The sequence below is a fragment of the Ceratotherium simum genome, chromosome 1 (assembly GCF_057802395.1).
Source record: "Ceratotherium simum simum isolate JZ-2026a chromosome 1, ASM5780239v1, whole genome shotgun sequence".
Classification (NCBI taxonomy): Eukaryota; Metazoa; Chordata; class Mammalia; order Perissodactyla; family Rhinocerotidae; genus Ceratotherium; species Ceratotherium simum.
In genome coordinates this window covers 57,750,438-57,774,986 of record NC_141900.1, presented here as the reverse complement: position 1 = coordinate 57,774,986, position 24,549 = coordinate 57,750,438, and the positions used below count along the sequence as shown (strand labels likewise).

Genomic DNA, 24,549 nt, shown 5'->3' with positions numbered 1-24,549 from the left:
ATATACATGGTTGTATTCGTCTATTTGTCTTTTACTATCTCACCATTACACTGTGTTAAATTGAGAAGTTCAATTTAATCTTTTCTTTCTTTTCAGAAAGCTTCCTATTGAACAATTCTATTATTTGACGCAGAACAAAAAAAGTGACATCTATGCAAATGATTCTTTGTAAGTTTGCAGTTTCTTTTCCTTATATGAGATCAAATAACATTTTTAAGTGGAAATGAGTTATATGAGAAATTAAAAAGCCCCAAAATGGGCACTTTTAGAAAAACAAAAGGATTCCTTTTTTTTTTTCAGTAGAGATCATTAATAATAGAAACCAAGATCAAACAACACCAAAAAAAAAAAACAATAAACCAAAAACACACTAATAATTTGTGGCATTTAAACAAGTGGATAAAAAGAGGAAATAAAGAATAGTAATGTTTAAAGGGATTCATACAGGTCATCTTGGTCCATTTCCCTGCCTTTAACCTAGTTACTCAATCTAACAAGAATCTATTACGTTTCTTACCAGGCTCCTAGGAAATGCCCTAGCGCCCTCAACAAAATGTTTAATCAGAATTTTATGAAGAGAGAGGTTCATTATGACAATCTACAAATAACTCTTAATAAAATTACTCCCTAAGTCTCTTTTAATAAAATTACTCCTTAAGTCTCTTTTGGTTAAGGAATACTTGTTAATTTATCCTTTGCTTAGAGGAATTATTTTCCAGTATATTAAATTATTTTTTGCTCTTTGAAATAGTTTTGTGTATATATTACAAAATCATACTTTTTAATTTTCAAATAAAAATAAAACACTGACGGCATTGAAGTAACAATGAAAATATCACTTCATCTATTAGAATTTTGTTTTTTCATAGGTGAGATGTTACTATAGAGTTAAGCCACAAGAGGGAGCCAAAAAGACATGAAATTTATGGTTGCAAAGCCCTATTTGTCCCTTTGGAGTTAGTAAACTTGGGAAAGTAGATATAGAGAGTGGCAGTAAAATAATGGACTGGCTCAGGTCAAGGAATTGGTGTCTCTGAGCATTTTTTATTTTCATTTTATCCTTTCAAACTTTGAATTTTTTTAAAAACTTTCCTTTTTTTTTAAATTTTTTTTCCATTTTGAATCAAATCAATTTTAGGCATATAGTTGTTAATATTATAGCAAAATTCATCACATGAGAAAAACTTTAGATGCTGATTTAATATTTCATGTATAATAGCCAATCTAGTAACTCTGTATTCCTTGAATTATTATATTCATTGCCCCCTATTCCCTAGCTCGACCAGAAATATAACTGGAAGACAAGAGGTGCTTTCTTTTAGTTCCAAGCCTACAAACACCGAGTTCAAACAAAGAAAGATGTAACCCTTTTATGGTTCATGTGAATTCTGTGTTAATAATACATTATAAACTAATAAAATTATATGGCTTATATACCATTTTGTAAATAGAGAAACATTAAAAAATTAAAGAGTATACTCAATTTTATTGATCTTTACTATCAACTGATAATGTTCTATTCATTTTTCATGCCTGAAATATTTCAGAAATATTTTCTTTTTTTTTTTTTTTTTTTTTTTTTTGTGAGGAGATCAGCCCTGTGCTAACATCCGCCAATCCTCCTCTTTTTTTTGCTGAGGAAGACGGCCCTGGGCCAACATCTATGCCCATCTTCCTCCACTTTATATGGGACGCCGCCACAGCATGGCTTGCCAAGCAGTGCGGCAGTGCGCGCCCGGGATCCGAACCAGCGAACCCCGGGCCGCCGCAGCAGAGCGCGCGCACCCAACCGCTTGCGCCACCGGGCCGGCCCCTCAGAAATATTTTCAAAGGCTGAAACTAATTGTTGAAATCCAGTGAAAGAGGATGACAATCCTTATCTAGTGTGGACTTTGTTCCTGGGCTATAGTATTATTTCTTGACATGCAGGGCTGAGAGTGGTTAGTAAATACATAACCCTTGAATGAACTGACTCAGAAGCAGCATGCCTCCAGGAACTTGTTCAGTTTTCTTCTAACCTCTCTGTTGACTGGGCAACATTTACTGTCACGAGAGATGAGCAATCCTCGGCAAAGGGACAAAGCACACACAATGCATATATATCTTCAACAAGGCCACACTCAGGTCACTTTAGGTCATGTCGTTGTACCACGTGCATGGTGTCAGCCTGCCTCAGAGCACTCTGGCTACTGCCTACCTATCAGGGTTAAATGTTAACAAGAATCAGAGCTCTATTATCGTTAGAAGTAGTCAGTCCTGGGCCAGCCCCGTGGCTTAGTGGTTAATTAAGTTCAGCACGCTGTACTTCAGTGGCCCATGTTCAGTTCCCAGGCACAGACCTACACCACTTGTCGGCCATGCTGTGGTGGTGACCCACATACAAAATAGAGGAAGATTGGCACAGATGTTAGCTCAGGGTGAATCTTCCTCAGGAAAAAAAAAAAAAAAGTAATCAGTCCTGTACCTGCATTGCAAATAAGAAATGCAAAATGGGTGGGGAGTAGGACTGAAGTTAGAATAAGCAGAATGGAAAAAATTGATCAATAGACAACTGAGATATGATGATCTCATATCTCTCTATCTGGTCAATATTCAGTGTTCCAGAAAGTCAATCAAGAATATTATCTTGAAGACACTATAGTTTGAAAATGGGATGTATCTTTTTTCTTAAGCAAGTTTCTAATAGGAATGTAAGCTTTAAAAAGTCCTTAATATAAATTAATATTTGTTTCCTCTTTTTATTCCAGGATGCCCAAACCACCTAATTCAACAGTAGGGTAGGTATACAACTTATATTTTCCTTCCCTGTTACAATCAAGGAACAAATACTGGCATTCCATATGTTTTAGTGTGAGGACAAATGAGACTTTTCATGAAAGATTTTTTTTAACAAGGGGGAGGAGAGGCTGGTACAAGTCCAAGATAACAGTACTACTAACTTTCTCCAATTATATCCCCTGCTAATCTTTTTTTAAATAAACTTTTTGATTTAGTACAGTTTTAGATTTACAGAATTATTGGGAAAATAGTACAGAGAGTTCCCATATACCTCACACCCAGTTTCCCCTATTATTAACATCTTACATTAGTGTGGTACTTTTGTCACAGTTAAGGACCCAGCATTGATGTATTACTATTAACTAAAGTCCATACTTTATTTAGATTTCCTCATTTTTTCCCTAATGTCCTTTTTCTGTTCCAGGATCCCACATTATATTTAGTGGTCCTGTCTCCTTGGGTTCCTTTTAGTCGTGACAGTTTCTCCAAGTTTCCTTTTTTTTTTTTTAATGACCTGGACAGTTTTGAGGATTACTGGTCAGATATTTTGTGGAATGTCCCCCAGTCGGGATTTGTCTGGTGTTTTTCTCTTGATTAGACTGGGGTTATGGGTTTTGGGGAGGAAGACCACAGAGGTGAATGCCATTCTCATCACATCCTATCAAGAGTCCATGCTGTCAGCGTAACTCACACTGTTGACGTTAACCTTGATAACCTAGCTGAGGTCGTGTTTCTCAGGTGCCCCCACTGTACAGTTCATCTTTTTCTCCCCTTTCGATCCTGTACTAACACTGGTCTTACTTTTTTTTTACTTTATTTCCTAATTATATATAACATTTCTCTATTCCATGGGCTTCGTAACCTCGATTTTCTTCTAATTTAGAAAGCTCTCACACAGTTTTTTCTGAACCTCTGCTAGTTCTTTTTAAGACCTGTGGTCTTTTTAACTTGTTGGGGTTTTTTTTCCTTCAGTGTACTAGCTATTTTGGGGTTTTTGATTTCTCAACAGTACCGGGTACGTTAACAGGCAGAATATTTTGTTGATTGACTGCTTAAAGAAACAGATGGCCTGAGTTGAAAGTTTGATCCACAATGGTTAGAGATCACTTTGCATACTGAAGCTGAAAGCCTAAAACGATTCCATAAAATAAGCACTGGGATCCTCTTAAAACAAGGGGCGGGAACTAAAAGCAACTAGCAATTCTTCCCGTAGCATTCTAAAAACTACAAAATTCATCTGTCTTCTGCTTCATATTTTTATGTCAGTTATGAAAGTTATTCACTGATAAAGAATTCAGTATGATTTATTTTAAAAATTAAATTTATTTTTTATTTGTCTAAATTTATTTGTTTTTATTTGTAAAAAATTTTTTAAATTTCTTATGTTTTATGGTATATATTCCACAAGAATGCTAACTCCATAAGTGTAGGGACTTTGGCTCACTGTCATATTCCCAGGGATTAGAACAGTACCTGCCACAAAGAAGGGTCCCAATAAATATTTGATGATTAATTCTTTTCAATTGCACTTCTTTTCTATAATGCTTTATTTGTGCAACTAAATCTCAGAGAAATCTGCTCCCCGTATCCGGTTGAACACCCCTACCACACACACATCTCCCGCGGTGCCGTGTTCCCGACCTTCACATCACCTAAGGATCTCTACACTGGCATTAAAGCCCGAAGCCAACAGCCATTTCCTCCCACCGTGCCAACGAAGCCTTATGATACAACGATTTTGAAGACAAGAGGTAAAATGTGACTTGAAATCGAAACAGTATTAATTCTTCTTATATTTGGAGTTTATTCAATAATAAAATTAAAGTAGGGCAAAGGACTTGAGTCACAAAAGTGTGACCCAACAGGTTAGGAAAGTTGTTCTCAACTGTGGCTGCACTTTAGAATCTGCTGGGACCTCACCCCAGACCAATTAAATTAGATTCTCTGCAGATGCTCTTAACTTTTCTTCCTTATAGAGAGCCTCCCATGGTAGAATCAGAAACCAAACTCTGTAGAATTGGTTGTTTTTTATTCTACTTGTATTTTCTATTTTTATTTCCTTCCTGCTCTCTCTTATGGTTTAGCTTTTAAAAATTCCATCCTAGGGCCGGCCCCGTGGCATAGCAGTTAAGTGCGTGCGCTCCGCTTCTGCGGCCCGGGTTCAGATCCCGGGTGCGCACCAACGCACCACTTGTCAGGCCATGCTGTGGCGGCTTCCCACATGAAGTGGAGGAAGATGGGCACGGAAGTTAGCTCAGGGCCAGTCTTCCTAGGCAAAAAGAGGAGGATTGGCATGGATGTTAGCTCAGGGCTGATCTTCCTCACAAAAAAAAAAAAAATTTCCATCCTAGGGGCCGGCCCCATGGCACAGCGGTTAAGTGCGCACGCTCCACTGCTGGCAGCCTGGGTTTAGATCCCAGGCGCGCACCAATGCACCACTTGTCAGGCCATGCTGTGGAGGCGTCCCATATAAAGTGAAGGAAGATGGGCACGGATGTTAGCCCAGGGCCAGTCTTCCTCAGCAAAAAAAAAGAGAAGGACTGGCAGATGTTAGCTCAGAGCTGATCTTCCTCACAAAAAAAAAAAAATTCCATCCTAGCTCAGGTGATCAGCACAAGGGACAATGTTTGGTTCAGAGTATCAGAGTCCAGACATGGGTGTAGCAGTTTGATGAAACTGAAAGATCGTTATTGAGGTAAGATTCCGAGAGTAACAAGAGCAGTGTGTTCAGTTCTTCTTAACACCCTGGAGCTTCTTCTCAGTCACGCAAACCTTGAGGTCTTCCCAGATGTGTTCTATTAGAGAGGACAGTGAGCCTATACGTTAGTCATCAAGTTTCTCCCACACTAGACACCTCAAGACAGAAGACACCTATGGAGAAAGATTGAGGGTGACAGAGAGAAGGTAACTGAAGGTGACAGAAAAGGTACATGGTAGGCAGACATAAATATCTGTTGAATGAATTTAGGCTGTGAGGTAGGTAAAACCCAAGAACTGTCTATAATGCAGTTCCTCTGTATATGAACATTTGGTCCCAAATGTAAGAACAGAATACTGCCATCATCAATATCAACCTCAATACCTTATTAGGAGACAGTAACATTTTGAGAGATATAGTGGAGTGCTTAAGAGCATGGACTATGGAGTCAGATTGCATGGGTAGAATTCTAGCTCTGCCACTTACTCACCATAGACCATGAGAAAGTTTCTTAACTTCTCAGCCTCCACTTCCCAATCTGTGAAATGGGAATATTAGTACCTACTTCACAGATAACAGAGATGAGTGTTAGCAGTTCCTATTTTTATTACTCTGCTACCATATAAGGATTCCAGTATGTGTGCAGCATGCTGAACTTTTCCATTACCTCTCAAGTCCAGTCAGCATTGATAAAAGGTAGCGAAAGCTGCATCAAACATGTATATATAGATACATACATACGTATACACTCAACACTACACAATACATACATATACATGTTCGCATACTTGTATATATTTGTATGTATGTATTGTGTAGTGTTGGGTGCTATGCCTAGTTATATTGGGGAAGTGTAGGGGGAGGAGGCTGCGCAAAAGAACTATAAGATGGGATAGCTAAACAATTGGAATTTTTATGATCTTATTAGGTAAATTGTCAAAGCAAATTTATTTATTTCAATTCCGAATTAGATAATCTCTGAAATTACATGAAGTGCATACAGTTGGCGAGAAATCACAGAAAATGTGTATTGAATTTATAAAAACACTTTTCAGTGCAGTGTAGATCAGGGACTGAGGAAATAAGTTCCCAGCTTGATTCTCTGCTCTTCCAGGCATCTCTCTGTCCGCAACCAGTCACTCAGTCTCAGGGGATTTTAAAAAGATGAGTATATTCTAACAACCCTTATAAAAGACCTTTCCAGAAACTAGTACTGCATTAGGTTTTCTCCTCTTCCACTTATTTTAACTCTTCTTTATTGGAAATAAGTAGCACATAGGTTAAGAATGCAGGCTCTAGAACCAGATTTCCTGAATTTGAATTATTCTACTTACTATCTGTGTGATCTTGGGCAAATTGCTTATTCTCTTTGTGCCTCAGTTTCCTCATTCATTAAAGTAGAAATAACAGTACATTCCTCACGGTAATGTTATGAAAAATTCATGTGATGATATATATAAAACACTTAGTACAGTCCTGGCACACAGTAAATGCTCAATAAATGCCAGCCTTTGTTCTTACTGTATGTGGGGATGGGTGTTCAGAGCATTCTTTAACATGGAACTTAGCACAGGACAAGAGGAAGCCGTGCTGTGTTTGGTAAAGCTTATCAAACTACCACCTCTACCTAAGAAGCTGTATTCTTTAATACCACTCAGCCGTAAAAAAAAGACAAAATCGTCCCATTTGCAACAACATGGATGGACCTGGAGGGTATTATGTTAAGCAAAATAAGCCAGAGAGAGAAACACTGCATGATTTCACTCATGTGGAAGATAAACTAACACAGGGACAGAGAGAACTGTTTGGTGGTTACCAGGGGCACGGGGGTTGGGGAGTGGGCACAAGGGGTGAAGGGAGGCATTTATAAGGTGACTGACAAACAATAATGTACAACTAAAATTTTACAATGTTAAAAACTAGTAAAACTATCAATTAAAAAAAGGAAATGTGTAGAGGCAAGAAAGGAAAAAGAGCTGTATTCTTTAAAATGTTCTCTCTCAGTACCTTGTTGTTAAGCAAGTACTAACTCCATTTATTGATATTTAGGCAGGGAAGAGCCAAAAATATAGTATAGAAATATATTTGCTGAGCCTTCAGAGACCGGAAAGAGGATCCCAGAAGATTTATGATTTACCTGAGTCCCTCTGAGCAAGCAGAAAGGTGAAGTGTAATGCCTCCTGCCTTGTCCTGCTGACAGCACTAGGGTTCAAGACTCACTCCGTGTGGCCCTCACGTTGCTCAGTAGGGGGCAAGAATTCAAACCAAGCTGTAACTGCAAAGCTAAACGTGCCCCTGCATTCCTCTCTACCTCCTAGTATCTTGTTTTTATTTATTTCACCCATAAATCCCAATAATTAGAAGGCTGTTCTTGTGCATTCAGGATAACAGTGCTTTTCCTAAAATTTTCAGGCAACCCTTACAGATACGAACTGCTTGATTTTCCCATGGATTCAAAGAAGAAAGCCTTGACTTGGCCAGGCCAGGGTGTATATTATGACGTAAGTATCTTTTAAAATATGTGTTTAAAACAAAGTAAAAAATGTTGTTACTCTATACGTTTATAAAAATCCAAAAGATGGATTGTTTTTATTTTCTATCTGGATGAAAAACTTGCGATTTTGACCATGATTCACTTTTTTTTTTTCCTCAGCTGATTTTATATACTTTGGGCAGTGAGGCAACATTTCCACAGTTACCAAAGAAGGGTCCCCCAAAAGAAAGTGGAGGAGGACTGTGTTTCACTCACCATGTGTCCCCCAATTCTAGTCTTATGATTCGTAATACACAAGTAACTCCAAATACACATAGAGTTAATGGGAGAATTCAGAAAGATTTGCAGTTTATTGTCCCAACCATTGTATTTGTGTAGAATCAAAAATAAAATAAAACAGCCACTGTTTATTGAGAAATTGCTTCACACTAACCACTTTAGTTACAGTATGTCATTTACCTCCTACAATAGCCTCAAAAGGTTAGTATCATCATTCCCATTTTACAGATGAGGAAACTGAGGCTCAGAGAGTTTGTGGCTATCTGATGATCATAGAACTCAGGCTTGTGAATCTCCAGTTCCTGCTCTTAACCTCTGTACCATAAGTCCACATGGGTAAAAAGAGAAAATTTTAAATCATAAAGGAAAATATCTAGACATTTGAAAATAATAGTTAACATTCATTGGCCTGTTAGTTTGTGAGAGACAGTGCCAAGTCGTTTCTATATATTATCTCCTTGCATCTAACAGTCTATGAGGTAGGCAAGAAATAATTATGGAAGGCTGGAAACATTTGAATTTTACTTGGGAAGACCATTGTGGCAGGCCAGAGTGTGGTCACTGCAATGTCACACAGTCGTCTATGACGTAAGCAGTTTCCTGTTTGTTTTTTGTCAAGTTATACATCAAGAAAAATCCTTAAGGAAGAATCTGTTTTACTGGCTCTCTTTCATTCTTTCAGGCAAAATCTGTATCTAAGCAACTCAGAAATATGAGAAGTTGTTCTAGAGCCCATTCCATCATTACTTGTTCTTACAGCCAAAGTCTCCAGCTCTGTAATTCCATTTCTTCTTTCAGTCTCTCTCATTTCTGCCTGCCCATTAAAATGCTGCTGTTGGGCCGGCCCCGTGGCTTAGCAGTTAAGTGCGCGCGCTCTGCTGCTGGTGGCCGGGGTTCGGATCCCGGGCGCGCACCGACGCACCGCTTGTCCGGCCATGCTGAGGCCGCGTCCCACATACAGCAACTAGAAGGACGTGCAACTATGACATACAACTATCTACTGGGGCTTTGGGGAAAAAAAAGGAGGAGGATTGGCAACAGATGTTAGCTCAGGGCTGGTCTTCCTCAGCAAAAAGAGGAGGATTGACATGGATGTTAGCTCAGGGCTGATCTTCCTCACAAAAATAAAATAAAATAAAATGCTGCTGTCTTCATGTCACACCTCTTTGCAACAGTCTTGACTAGCTCCCCTTTACCTAATTGTAGATTCCAGTGCTTGAACTGAGCTACGAGGACCCTTCAGGATCTGGCCTTCCTTCCTTCCTACAGCCTGGCTCCACTCGCTAGTCCTACAACAGTTTCCTATTCAATGGAATGCTCTCCTCTCAGAGCCTCTCTGCCTATCTAAAATTTGCTCATTCCTCAAGGCTCAGCTCAACTCTCATTATTTCTGTTGCATAGTAGAAAGAGACCCAAATCAGGAGACCTATGTTCTAGTGAGTCCTGTATCTGTAATTGCTCTCTAAGTGATATTAGGCATATTGTGTCTCTTTTCTGAGCCTTAATTAATAAAATGTAATTTTTATTAATTTAATAATTTAATTTTAAATTAGAGTTTAATTTCAGTAAAATCTGTCCTACAAACTTCACAGGATATGAGGGTCATATGAAAGATATGAAAGCACTTTGAAAAACAGAAAGTGCTGTAATTTATAAAGCATTATTGCTCCAACAGAAGTGATTTCTCCTTCTTCTGACTTCCTACAACACTTATTACAACCAATAACTTTTCAAATGTATTTTATATCTCATAAAATAAATTGCAAGCTCTTTGAAAACGGAACATTCTATAATGTGTATATTCCCCACAGCACTTTGTACATAAAATTTTTGACTGATTTGACTCCTCTTCTAATGAGTAAACCCACTTTCTTAACCTCTTCTAACTGATCTTCAGTCATTCTTCTGGCTCATCCCGAATCCTAATCAAGTTTTGCACTTCCCTGGATGAAGAAGTAAAAATAAAGTTGACCGAAAACTATAAAACATTTCTGAAAGAAATTGAAGAAGACACAAAGAAATGGAAAGATATTCCGTGCTCTTGGATTGGAAGAATTAACATAATTAAGATGTCCATACTTCCTAAAGCCATCTATAGATTCAATGCAATCCCTATCAAAGTTCCAACAACATTTTTCACAGAAATAGAACAAAGAATCCTAAAATTTATATGGAACAACAAAAGACCTCGAATAGCTAAAGGAATCCTAAGAAAAAAGAACAAAGCTGGAGGTATCACACTCCCTGATTTCAAAATATACTACAAAGCTGTAGTAACCAAAACAGCATGGTACTGGCACAAAAACAGACACACAGATCAATGGAATAGAATTGAAAGCCCAGAAATAAACCCACACATCTATGGACAGCTAATCTTTGACAAAGGAGCCAAGCACATACAATGGGGAAAAGAAAGTCTCTTCAACAAATGGTGTTGGGAAAACTGGATAGCCACATGCAAAAAAATGAAAGTAGACCCTTACCTTACACCATACACAAAAATTAACTCCAAATGGATTAAAGACTTGAATGTAAGACCTGAAACTATGAAACTTCTAGAAGAAAACATAGGCAGTACGCTCTTCGACATCAGTCTTAGCAACATCTTCTCAAACACCACGTCTGACCGGGCAAGAGAAACAATAGAAAAAATAAACAAATGGGACTACATCAAACTAAAAAGCTTCTGCACAGCAAAGGAAACCATCAACAAAACGAAAAGACAACCTAACAATTGGGAGAAGATATTTGCAAACCATACTTCTGATAAGGGCTTAATCTCCAAAATATATAAAGAACTCATGCATCTTACCAACAAAACTACCAACCCAATTAAAAAATGGGCAAAGGACCTGAACAGACATTTCTCCAAAGAAGATATACAGATGGCCAACAGACACATGAAAAGATGTTCAAAATCATTAACTATCAGGAAATGCAAATCAAAACTACAATGAGATATCACCTGACGCCCGTCAGAATGGCTATAATTAACAAGACAGGAAACAACATGTGTTGGAGAGGATGTGGAGAGAAGGGAACTCTCATACACTGCTGGTGGGAGTGCAAACTGGTGCAGCCACTATGGAAAACAGTATGGAGATTCCTCAAAAAATCAAGGATAGAACTACCATATGATCCAGCCATCCCACTGCTGGGTATTTACCCAAAGAACTTGAAAACACCAATTTGTAAAGGTACATGCACCCATGTGTTCATTGCAGTGTTATTCACAATAGCCAAGACTTGGAAGCAACCTAAGTGCCCATCAAGGGACGAATGGATAAAGAAGATGTGGTATATATACACAATGGAATACTACTCAGCCATAAGAAATGATGAAATCCAGCCATTTGTGACATCATGGATGGACATTGAGGGTATAATGCAAAGTGAAATAAGTCAGAGGGAGAAGGTCAAATACCGCATGATTTCCTTCATTAAGTAGTAGATAATAACAACAATAAACAAACACATAGGAACAGAGATTGGATTGGTGGTTACCAGAGGGGAAGGGGGGAGGGAGGAGGGTGAAAGGGATAATTCGGTACATGTGTGTGGTGATGGGTTGCAATTAGTATTTTGGTGGTGAACATGATGTAATCTACGCAGAAATAGAAGTACAATGATGTACACCTGAAATTTTTACAATGTTATAAACCAATGTTACTGCAATAAACAAAAAATTAAAAAAAAAAAAAAATTGATACTGAGCTTGGTGGGTGTACCTGATAACCCATCTTCTTTTCTTTAGGATGACACCCTGCGCTTGTCTTCTCCTGCCTTTCACCACTTGACTGGGGGAGGTGGGCCAAGAGTCTTCACCTTTATCTGCTCTGTTCTGGTTTTGTTAAAGGAGGATATTTTTATAGTGTTTATCTTTCCTATTGCAGTGGTTCTCAACCTCAGCTGCACATTAGAATCACCTGAGTGCTTTTAGAAATCCCAGGCCCCAGGCTGTACCCCACCCACATCATAACTGATTACATAGTTGTAATCATCATTCTCTGAGGGTGGAACCCATAGCAAGAATGCCTTGTTCAAGAACTTGTAACTCATATTTATGGGCTAACTTTTTCCCTCTCCTCCTACTCCACCGTGTGCCCAATCGGAGGAAAAGGAGGGACACCAATAACTTGATAAGAGTTCCAAAAATGTGTCTCCTAGCTGTAAAAGAGAAAACGCCAGGGGCCAGCTCTGTGGCTTAGCGGTTAAGTGCGCGCGCTCCACTACTGGTGGCCCAGGTTCGGATCTCGGGTGCGCACCGACGCACCGCTTCTCCGGCCATGCTGAGGCCACGTCCCACGTACAGCAACTAGAAGGACGTGCAACTATGACATACAACTATCTACTAGGGCTTTGGGGAGAAAGGGGGAAAAAAGGGAGGAGGATTGGCAATAGATGTTAGCTCAGGGCCGGTCTTCCTTAGCAACAAGAGGAGGATTGGCATGGATATTAGCTCAGGGCTAATCTTCCTCACAAAAAAAAAAAAAGAGAGAGAGAAAGAGAAAACTCCAGCCATATTTTCCATCCAAGCCAATAAGAAAATATGTATAACATACTGGTAAAGAGTGTGAATTTTAAAGTGGCTCAGCTCCTGGCTCTAAAACTTACCAGCTGTATTACCCTGGATAATATACTTAACCCTTCAATACTTCAGTTGCCTCATAGATAAAATAGGAACAATAATAAAATCTACCTGATAGGGTTGTCTTGAGAATGAAATGCATGTAAAAGCACTCAGCACTGTATTAGCAGATAGTGAGTTCATAATAAATGTCAGCTGCTGTCGGTATTATTATTCCAATGATTATAACGCTTTGTTGACCCAGCAACATTAACAAATGGGTAGTCTTGGAAAGGAGAATATTCTAAATAAAAGGGTGTATTTTTAACCTTTTAAAAATTAAGTGCTAGGGCTTAATTTTTAACAGAGTATTTTAAATGTCATTTTGCCCTCATCCTTTTACTTTACATGTATGTGAAGCCTGTGTCTTCTGGAATTACAGAAATCTAGGTACCTCTTTCCCACCCAGACCCCAGAGCTGCCCTACCTTTTTGTCTCCTTGGCCTGGCCCAGTTTTCCCCACCAGAGTTATTACTGACCACAGCACTCTAGCCACGCCTCCCCTGCCACCACTCTTCCCTCTGTGATCTCACTGGCCATTTCCATCCATCACCAAGCCAATCAGAACATTCCTTTTCCTTTTATAATTGGCAATCAAATAGGTTATAATTTTTGAATTTTCCGGGCTGTTTTTGTTGTTATTTGCTCATGTGGTCAAAGAGTTTTGTCCTTTTTTTTTTTTTTTTTAAAGATTTTATTTATTTATTTTCTTTCCCCCCAAAGCCCCAGTAGATAGTTGCATGTCATAGCTGCACATCCTTCTAGCCGCTGCATGTGGGACGCTGCCCCAGCATGGCTGGAGAAGCAGTGCGTCGGTGCGTGCCCGGGATCCGAACCCGGGGCGCCAGCAGCGGAGCGCACGCACTTAACCGCTAAGCCACGGGGCTGGCCCAACTTTTGTCCTTTCTATTTCTCAAAAACTCAAGACTAACTAAACTAACTAAAACTAAACTAATCATAGCTTTTGCAATACAAAAATATTCTTTAGGATGAAATCTACCTTGTAATCACTTTTGAGGAAGATGAGATATAAGCACAGACGTCAAGTGCCATAAACCTCCCTAACCTTGGACTATTTGAAATATTATAACAAACGATTTTCAAAACCTGAGCCTCCTACCCAGTCTTCCTTAATTCTAAATATTTGGGAAGACCTTTGGCTTCCCTTGGAAAGAGCACTCACTCATATCACCCTTACAAAGGAGTGCGGTTTTCCTTCTTCAACCATCTGCCATCTTTCCAATCTAAGATGCCCATCCTCCTAAAGATACATCCCTCATTCATAGGACAGTTCTGTCTCTCCACAAAAGCACCCATAATCCACATTCATCCTCAAATAACCATAATGAATTTGGCGAGCACGCAGGCATCTCCTTCAGAAAAGAGTCATCTCATCAAGTAACTGGTTGCCCACAGTGCACCTCTCCATTGCTGCCATCACCACCCTGAGCCCCACCCTCCCACCTGCCCATCCCCAGCAACAACCAGGGTATCCAGAATGGAAACAAACTGGCACACTCTCTCTTCCCTACCACCCATGCTCCCCATTTACTATCTTCTACCCTCCACGTTCCTCCATTCTGTCCCAGGGAGCCCTTTTCTTCCATTGTGCCTCCTCTTCTCCCTTCAACTCTCTCTCCTCCAAAGTCCTAACTACATACCAAAAAAATAAAATTTCTGCCAGCTCTCTTATCTGCGCTCACTCTCTCTCTCCATTTCATATGTAAATGAGCCAAGTTCCTAATCATAACTTCTTTTTTTTTTTTTTTTGTGAGGAAGATCAGCCCTGAGCTAACATCCATGCTAATCCTCCTCTTTTTGCTGAGGAAGACCAGCTCTGAGCTAACATCTATTGCCAATCCTCCTCCTTTTTTTCCCCAAAGCCCCAGTAGATAGTTGTATGTCATAGTTGCACATCCTTCTAGTTGCTGTATGTGGGATGCGGCCTCAGCATGGCCGGAGAAGTGGTGCGTCGGTGCGCGCCCGGGATCCGAACCCGGGCCACCAGTAGCGGAGCGCGCGCACTTAACCGCTAAGCCACAGGGCTGGCCCGCTAATCATAACTTCTTAATGTAAAAATGGTGCTGAGACAAGAGAATTAAGTGAAATATGATTTAATAAAGAACCAATGTCCCTAGTGCTAAAGTCTCTCCAAAGGGTAAAGTGATCTCCACAATAAACCTTTTCTTGTTCCTGTAAACGTTAAGCCCATCATTCAAGACTAAAACAAAACAAAAAACTATGTTTAATTTTTTTGCTTTATTTAATGTGTTACAACAATATTAATTTCTGTTATTTTATGGCAGTTTATGGAGGGACTTTACACCGATTTGCATATGATAGGTATTCAGTAAATGTTTATTAAATAAATTATGAGTTACATAGATTTTATGAGCTATGCTGGGAATGTAACTACAATTTATATAGCACTATTCCAGTGAGAATGTATTTCAAATTCAAAACAACATCACTTTTTTGTAGATTGGAGTGTCTGCCTAGATACTGACCTCTCAGGAACTGGAATTCCTTCCTACCTTGTACTTACCTTCCATATCAGATACAAACTTTACCCTGTGAATAGGACATTTAACCAATGAATACCTACTGAGTGATGATCACCAGCAGCCCCTCTCTCACTATCCTCTCAGAATAACATCACCCTAACATAATAAAAATTGGCCAGCTCTCCACTCTCAAATGTTTCCTGACTCTTTAGACTCTTCCCAAGACACCACAGGCTACAGTAAAATTTCTCATTCCCTACTTTCTTTCTCTGTGCCCTTGATTACATTTCAGTAGGTAACTGCTGGTAGTTAAACCAGAGTAAGACACAAGATTAAGCCAGCCCCTCAGAATAATATTTGAAAAAAGTCCTTATTTCTAAGTAAGCTGGCTTTGTAAATCATGATAAAGACAAGGAGAACAAAGAGGGCTTTCTTTAGCCCTGAATAAACAAGCCACATATTTGTTAAAGATTGGTAGGGGTGGTTATTTAATACTTCTTGAGTCAGATTTCCAAGTGCCTTTTACTGTGACTCCTCTATATATGTAAATGGGGATCACTCCAACCTCACAGGGTTGCTGTGAGCAGCATCACCTCGGGCCCAGGAACTTTAGAGGACCCCATGCTTTAGAGGGCCCAGCTCTGGCCTTCCTCTGCCAGAAGAGGCAGGGAGTTCATGGGGGCAAGAGGATATGTCCATCTAGAGCCCATGCTCCCCCATCTTCCACACCAGATTGATGTTCGACCACAGAATTCCCTGACAAGGCTTTGAACCTAGTTCCAGGGCCTTCATGGGGTCTCTTCCTCAGGTCCATCCTCCCAGGGGTTGACAGTGCTGCCAAGCTAGGCCAAAGGGGTGGCCAAGATATGGCTGTTGGCCGGGCGCAGAGGTATTAGGTATGTGGAGCTTGAACTTGAGGGCTAGAGTACCCTCCTATCTTCAAGGCATTTCATAGCCTGGGATGGAACTAGAGGTAGAAAGAAAGCAGGAAAGAGTGCTAAGGCCAGGGGCCAGCAGCTGGCTCTTCCTAAACCACCGTGTCCCAATGCAGAATTTGGTATAATCTAAGAAGTCTAAATCTGGACCTGGTCTTCCAGGTTGTTATGAAGATATTTTGTCAAGGTAGGAGAATGGAACATTTTTTATTTATGTAACAGTTTATTTGCTTGATTTATAAGTTAAGCCATTTAGACTAATGGAATATGGGCTTCCATTTGTACTCTAGCCCCAGGACCTGCAAACATTAAGGGTGGGCCTGACTTTGAGGGCAACAAGTGCATAATGTTCAAGAAATGTTAATTCCAGGGGCTGGCCTGGTGGCGCAAGCGGTTAAGTGTGCGAGCTCTGCTTTGGTGGCCCAGGGTTCGCGAGTTCGGATCCCGGATGCACACCAATGCACCACTTGTCACATCATGCTGTGGCAGCGTCCCGTATAAAGTAGAGGACGATGGGCACAAATGTTAGCTCAGGGCCAGCCTTCCTCAGCAAAAAAAAAAAAAAGGAGGATTGGCATCAGATGTTAGCTCGGGGCTGATCTTCCTCACAAAAAAAAAAAAGAAAGAAAGAAATGTTAATTCCATACTTTCCACCACCATCCATACCTCTGCTCTTGCTGTTCACTTGGCCTCCCCATGTCTGCATGTCATTCAAGGCCTACTTTCTATGGTATGATATAACATGGCCGCTTGTCTCCTCCCTCTCTGTCCACTCCTAGCCCTATTTCCCTGTTCAGCTGGAATCAATCTTGCCCTCCTCTGAACTTCCAAATAATTTTGTCTTAACCTCTTTTATAACAAAGAGTTACTGTTCATCTTATAGTCATTTGTGTTCACGCCTTATCTCCCCTTCTAGCCAATATACTCCTGGATGGCAAGATTTGTTTCTGATCCATCCTTGTTTCCTGCCACTACCTTGCACATATAGGTGCTCAGTACATATTTATTGTGTATCATCAAACTGAGAAAAAGTGAATTTCTGGGCTGGCCCCGTGGCTTAGCGGTTAAGTGCGCACGCTCCGCTGCTGGCAGCCCGGGTTCAGATCCCGGGCGTGCACCAACACACTGCTTCTCCGGCCATGCTGAGGCCGCGTCCCACATACAGCAACTAGAAGGATGTGCAGCTATGACATACAACTATCTACTGGGGCTTTAGGGGGAAAAAAAATAAATAAATAAAAATCTTTAAAAAAAAAAAAAGTGAATTTCTAAGTAACCAAAAAGACTGCAGTGAAACTCACTCATTCATTCACTTTTACATGCATACCTCCTTTTGAAAATAAAAAATAAAACTCCACAGTAAGCAGTTATGTCTACAGAATGAAAAATTTTATTTGAATTTGAGTGACTTAACCTTCATGAGAAATTCATAAAAGATATCAAATGGTGTCATTTCAGGTATGGAGGGAGAAGTGAGGGAGGCACACAACTTGAGCTGAACTTAGCCAAAGGAGCACCTCAGAGCCCTTTATATCTCAAATAAAATTTCACTGCGGGTAGAGTATTTCCAAGGACTGTTCTTCAGTGTACATTATGAGTCCCTGCTAAAGCAAAAGATTTTTAGGAAAGACCTTAGCATTCCTTTGACAAAATACTGTGTTTAAATATGGTTACAGTTGTAGAAAATTAGTAACTAATGAAGAAAAAAATATAACTGACTTCAGCCTGGGATTTTGTTTGCCCCCTTCCTGCTGAGATAGCGCATCAGCCCTTACTCTACTGGATGACTTTAACAGCAATAATCTTTTATGTTCATATTCTAGTTTCCTAAATGTGTTGAGAAAAACAAGCCAGTATTCTACCCAAAACCTCCTAAAACCTTCGCTCCTAACACTTCTTCAAATTTGTGGGACCCTATTAACTCTCTAAAAGAAGCGAACATACAAAGAAATCTTGAGAGGTCCCACTGGATCACTTCGTACACTCATGACTTTACAGGTATGAGTTCATTTTAATACAAGTAAAAAGAACAAAATTGGAATATTTGATAAATGCTGTTACAAGCTTTTATCTTCTAATAGTTTTCCCTGTTTCCTAATCTAAGTACTAACAGAAATTAAGGTGGGTGGTAAGTTTCTCTTAGTGGGTAACTGGGAGGTACAGTTGGTTTTCATTTTATTAGTTCTAATTATATTACAAAGGGGAATGGGTAAGTTTTTCTCTAAAAGGTCATTTAAGTGTCATTCTTCATTTACTGTAACAAAATAATAAGATGTGATGTTTCCATTAAGGTCTGGGGCCCATGAACCCCCTTGAACTGGATGATTACCATGAAAAGGAGGTAGCAGAGTTAACTGGACAGATAGGATTTGACCCAGAACCTGTAAGTAATTGCAGTCAACTCTCAGTTATTTAGGGGGAAAGCATCCAGGTGTTGGGCTCCTTCTTGCTTTGCCCACTTTTTATTTGCTTCATGAGTACTGGTGACCAAGCTAGCAAAGGGAAAATTGAACTCATTTTAGAAGTTAATTCTGAATTGATTTGAACTGATTTGAATATCCTTGTCTACTATTTTGAAGAACAAGCAAGGTTTCTTTTCCTCTTCGTGGTACTGTTTTTTGTACAGATTTTCTACTATGCTGCTGTTCCTAAAATTTACAAAGGAATTGGTTACAAACACTTACCTAGTAATTTAATGAGATTCTTAATAAATTCTGTGAATCTTTGCTTATTTGTATATCTGGTACATTATCACTGCTTTTGAAGAGATAAAGGCTTCTTCCTGGTACCTATAATAATTGAGAGTTCGCTGAATTACAAAGCCAATAAATTCTCTGCAAATATCAATAGAGATTTCTTAATTGATTACGTGAAATGGCCTGAAAGAAATGATCAAGCCCTTTAGTGATAGAAGTTATAATCTGTTGGCTTAATTATGTAAATGAAATAAAATTACCTAAAAGTATACCTTTATGTTGTTTATTTGGGGCCTAAATTTTATCCTCTAAAACTACAAAGTTTTTAAAACAAGATTAATATTTTCAGAGATGTAAATCGTGGAAAGACATATAAAAAACAAGTGTAAGATATTTCAATATGAACTCTTTTTCGACTGAACTGAACACATTTATTTTATATTAGCTTCAGTATTTCCCAAGGCAATATAAAATCATAACATCAGAAGTCATTCCATAGACTGTGCTTTATCATTCACTGAAGCGTTTTTAATTTTCTTTATTTTTCACTTACAATGAGCATTCTCTAAGGCTAGAAAAGACTATACGTATATTCTGACATTGTCAGGTGTGTTCAGCAACTATCTAGATTTCCACAGATTGGACCCTGTAGGGTCCAGCCCCTCAGGAAGCAGCTTTATCATCTTTACAAAGAAATACATACACAGTTGTACAAAGGATGCTTGTCAAGTATATTAGATGAAAAATTATTGTGCAAGTGAATCAACACCTAAATTTTTATTAATAACAAGACGAAATATGCTGAAAATAGTTGGCAGTTTAAAAGAAAGTTTTAGTGAATCTTGCTGTTTTCTAACTAAAACATAAATAACAGACTCTCAGAAGGCATGTTATAGGGGTAATAAATATGTGTATGAAATATTTTGTTGTTTGTTGTTAGTGACATGGAGTCAATTCCTACTCCTAGTCAATTCCAACCCTCTGTACAGCAGAGCAGAACCCTGCCCAGTCTTTTTGCACCATGCTGTCACCTCCCGACGCTATATCAGACAATCCTCCGCTGCTATTCATAGAGTTTTCATGGCCAGTTTTTTCAGAAATGGGTGGCCAGGTCCTTCTTCATAGTCTATCTTAGGCTGGAAGCTCCACTGAAACCTTTCCACTATGGGTGACCCTGTTGGTATCTGAAATACCGGTGGCATAGCTTTCAGCATCACAGCAACATGCAGCTGCCACAGTATGACAACTGACAGATGGGTGGTGTGGTTCTCCGACAGGGCAATGAACCCGGGCTACGAGGTGAGAGCACCGAGTCTTAACCACTAGACCACCAGGGCTGGCCATTTTGTTGTAGTAGAATAAAATTAAGGTACTAAAAACTGCTTCTTGCATAAAGGGATACTGTCAAAGTAGGATATGATACACCCTATACTTTTTTGTTTATGGCAAATTTAACAAAGCATTTCAAAGGGCTGGGGTTTTTTTTTTCTTTTTTTCATAGTATCTGCTCAAACCTGATTAGCTAAAGGTTATAACAGATTTGTGAGTAACAACATGGAAATTCCAACTATGAACAAATTAGGTTCCAAAAGGATGCTCCTAAGTCCATTATGTTTTCTAGTTCCAAACTACAGTTATTATTTTCTCACCATTCTCATTTTTATTATTTCTGCCATCAATTCCATCATTGTCATATATCCATTCTTTTTTAGTTTTTTTCTTCAACATATAAAAATTTTGAAACATACAGAAAAGTTGAAATAGTTTTACAGTAACACCCATATCCCCATCACCTAGATTCTACCATTAGAATTTTATTATACTTATTTTACCACATAATCTATCCATCTTTCCATTCCTTCAAGCATCCATCAATATACTTTATTATTTTTTATGTATTTCAGAGTAAATTGCAGACATTAGTATACTTCACCCCTAAACATTCAGCATGCATATCATTAACGAGAGTTCAATTTGTTTGCAGTTCTTTCTTTTAAGGTAAAATATACATTCAATGAAATAGCACAAATCTTAAGTGTACATTCAATGAGTTTTCACAAACACATACATCGTTTTTTCTTTCTTTTTTTTTTTTTTTGTGAGGAAGATCAGCCCTGAGCCAACATCCATGCCAAACCTCCTCTTTTTGCTGAGGAAGACTGGCCCTGGGCTAACATCTGTGCCTATCTTCCTCCACTTTATATGGGACGCTGCCACAGCACGGCCTGACAAGCAGTACATTGGTGCGTGCCCGGGATCCGAACCCTGGGCCGCCAGCAGCGGAGCACACGCACTTAACCGCTACACCACGGCGCTGGCCCCCCACGTACATCTTTGTAACCCAAACCCCTATCAATATATTGAACATTACCATCATCCCAGAAAGCTCCCTCATGCCCCTTCCAAGTCAACTCCTCCACTCTTGCTCCTGCCCCCCCACAAACATATATATCTATTAATAACCCTCTGAATACACTCACTTCTTTTGCAGTTACCAGACATGATTCAGTTCACAATATTTATTGAACATCTCAAAAAGAAGCACAGATATAACAACTCCCCTCAGACCAGTGTTTCCCGAAGCATAGCACATCACTGGCCTCATCATCACCCAAGATGCTTGTTAAAAAAGCAGATTCCTGAGCCCCACTGCAAACCTTCTGAATCACAATCTCAGAGGATCAAGCTTAGAAACCTCATTTTCTGCCAGCTCCAAAGCTGATTCTGATTCACTAAGGTTTAAGAACCCTTGCCTTGGCCTAAGAAAGAAGGCTTTGGCTGAGATTTAAATAACTGCACATAACTGTTGACATCATCTGTTGGTGATGGGCAGAAGTTTTGTTCCAGTGATTCTTTTATATCTTTGAAAGTTTGAAAACAAAGAGTTCCAACATAGAGGAATCTCTCTCTAGCCAAGTAAAAATATGCTCTTTCCATATTAGCAAAAACCAATAGAAGAGAAAACGTGTTTATTAGGACCCAAATTTCAATGTCTTTAAATAAGTAAATATCAAAGAACATTGCAATGTGCATTCCTACACCTATCCTGTGTTTACTTAGACAATGAAAATGGATATGACTTTTGACCTGCTGTTTGTGGCAATATCTTTATAGTACCAAATTTATTAATTAATTGATTTTCTCCATTTTGTCCCACCAATACAGCAAGAAAAATTCCATCCTGTCTTAAAACCTCCCAGACCCTTGGAAGGACGAATTGCCCGATTGATTCAGAACCGACGTCCTCTGGAGGCTATTGTCCAGCAAAAACCACCTTCCTGTCCAGATTGTACCCCTAGAGTTTTGTGTACTTTTCATACTTTTGTACCCAGTTCTGCAGAAATGATGGCACTTAGCAATAACACACCGGTGGGTGTGACCCATAAAAATCAGGCAATTGAAGACAAGATTAAGGAAGAACAAAGCTTGCTATCTACCTATGCACTCCCACCTTGTTACCCAACAAAAGATCTGACTAACATTTATGACATAAAACCATTTCCAAAAATCACAGATACTGAAAAGACAGAAGATTTGTACTGGAGACAGCTGTCATTAAAACCCCAACCTACATCTTACTGTAACCCCAACCATTACCTTCAGTATGAACATTTTAAATCTCCCATACATAACCAGTTTACTATGTGTCAAAACCCCGTTAGCCTTAGTAAGCCTGGTATTTTACAAAGTAAACCAGACTCGGAAGCTTTCGATTTAGAACATTTTTTAAGTAAGCCAGAAGAACAGTTGACCTTGAACATGGAAAGCGACGAAGAAACAAGACCTATTCTGGGTTGGATTCCTAGAGCTGGAGTGGCCAAGCCTCAGACCAACCTGCTGGAGCTTAAGAATTCTTTTTCAAAAAGTCGTGCACAAAAATGTTTCCATAAATCAATTCTAGAAGACTATAAAGACCTCAGGGATAAGGAGCATTCAGGGATGAAACACCAATTCTATGGCTATAATTCCTATTATTTCTATAATTGAGATATTCATCATTCCCTTCAAAACCTAGCCTCTTGCAAAAAAAAAAAATAATAATAACAATTTCTTCCCTGTTGCTAGATTCTGTTTCCTAGAAGAGCCATAATGACCTTGTTAATGAAATTTATGTTTTCAGGAATTTAAGTTAGGATCTGGTCAGAGGAACCCAGAAAAAGTGATATTCTGACTTCTTGAAAAGTTTAACAATTTGGCAATAAAATATTAGAACCAGAAAAATTTATAGTCTTTAATCTTACTTTCAAATTATACTCCAAGGAAATTTTTACAAAATCATGAACAACAGTGTTTATGACAAAGTTTATATCATCATTTTACAAAAAATGAATATTTGAAAACAACTCAAATGCCCAATAACTGACATGTCTATACAAACTTTAGTACCGTAATAAAATAAATATGTGAACACTGTCCCTTTATGTAAATATACAAAATATCATCAGGTACAAAAGACAAAACTCAAATGCCAGTTCATTGAGGGATGGACTGCTCTACAAACTACATCACCTTAATAAAATAAACATGTGGGCCCTGTTCCTTTGTGTAAACATGTGGACAAAATAAGTAAAAGATGAAACCCAAAATACTCTGCATGCTTGCATTCTAAGTTGGATGTTTCTTTTCCTTTACCCTTCTGATAGAGAAACATAACCATTTCTTTTATGCATAAAAAATGATTTTATTGTGAAGTTCTAGCAAATTGCTTTAATTAGTAACTAATGAGTTCTAATTGTGGTAAGAAAGGATGGTGCCTTAGTCTGTTTGGGCTGCTATAACAAAATACCATAAACTAGGTGGCTTATAAACAACAAACATTTATTTCTCACAGTTCTGGAGGCTGCGAAGTCCAAAGTCATGGCACCGCAGACTTGGTGTCTGGTAAGGGTCAGCTTCTTCACTGACAGCCAGCTTCTCACTGAAACCTCACACGTTGGAAGGGATGAAAGATCTCTCTGAAGCCTCCTTGATAAGGGCACTAATCCCATTCATGAGGGCTCTGCCTTCATGAACTAATCATCAACCAAAGGTCTCACCTCCTAATAACCTTGGGGGTTAGGGTTTCAACTTATGAATTTTGGGGAGACACAAACATTCAGACGATAGCAGATGACTCGTTATCAATTATTCTAAAGCCAAATATCATTTTTGGAAGATGTCCACCAAGAATTTAGCTAATCTCCAAATGCAAGTCAACACATTTAATGTGCCAAGAGGTACATTTTAGACATAGTTCATCATGGAAAGTTCATGAGGAATTTCTATGAGAATTTTGTTGAGATTTCATCTTTTTAATTTTCGTTTTTGTTTCATGACCAACATGTCATTTGCTTACACCTTCTTTAAAACTATTCTGGGCTAAAATTATGGAATTTTTTCCAAACTCTATTCTATAGCATCAGTTAAATTAGTTATAATAGGTATTATGGGAAGCAAAAAGTCACAGGGTAAAATAATATTGGAGAACACTGGGGAGAACAAAGCCAATCACATGAGTTAATCACAGGCTTCTCCATAGCCTTTAATATGTAACATATT

General features: G+C 38.9%; 1 protein-coding gene across 1 annotated transcript in view; it reads left to right on the top strand.

The window, feature by feature from the left end:
* The window catches only part of SPMIP4 (sperm microtubule inner protein 4), a 46,436-nt gene extending 22,797 nt beyond the window's left edge, over positions 1 to 23,639 (top strand). The window contains exons 4-10 of the mRNA XM_014786310.2: positions 97 to 168; positions 2,748 to 2,777; positions 4,348 to 4,529; positions 7,889 to 7,977; positions 18,139 to 18,313; positions 18,607 to 18,698; positions 22,177 to 23,639. Coding sequence (XP_014641796.2) covers positions 97 to 168; positions 2,748 to 2,777; positions 4,348 to 4,529; positions 7,889 to 7,977; positions 18,139 to 18,313; positions 18,607 to 18,698; positions 22,177 to 22,998 — 1,462 coding nt within the window. The 3' untranslated portion in view covers positions 22,999 to 23,639. The remainder of the gene's footprint in view (positions 1 to 96; positions 169 to 2,747; positions 2,778 to 4,347; positions 4,530 to 7,888; positions 7,978 to 18,138; positions 18,314 to 18,606; positions 18,699 to 22,176) is intronic.
* Positions 23,640 to 24,549: the final 910 nt, after the last annotated feature.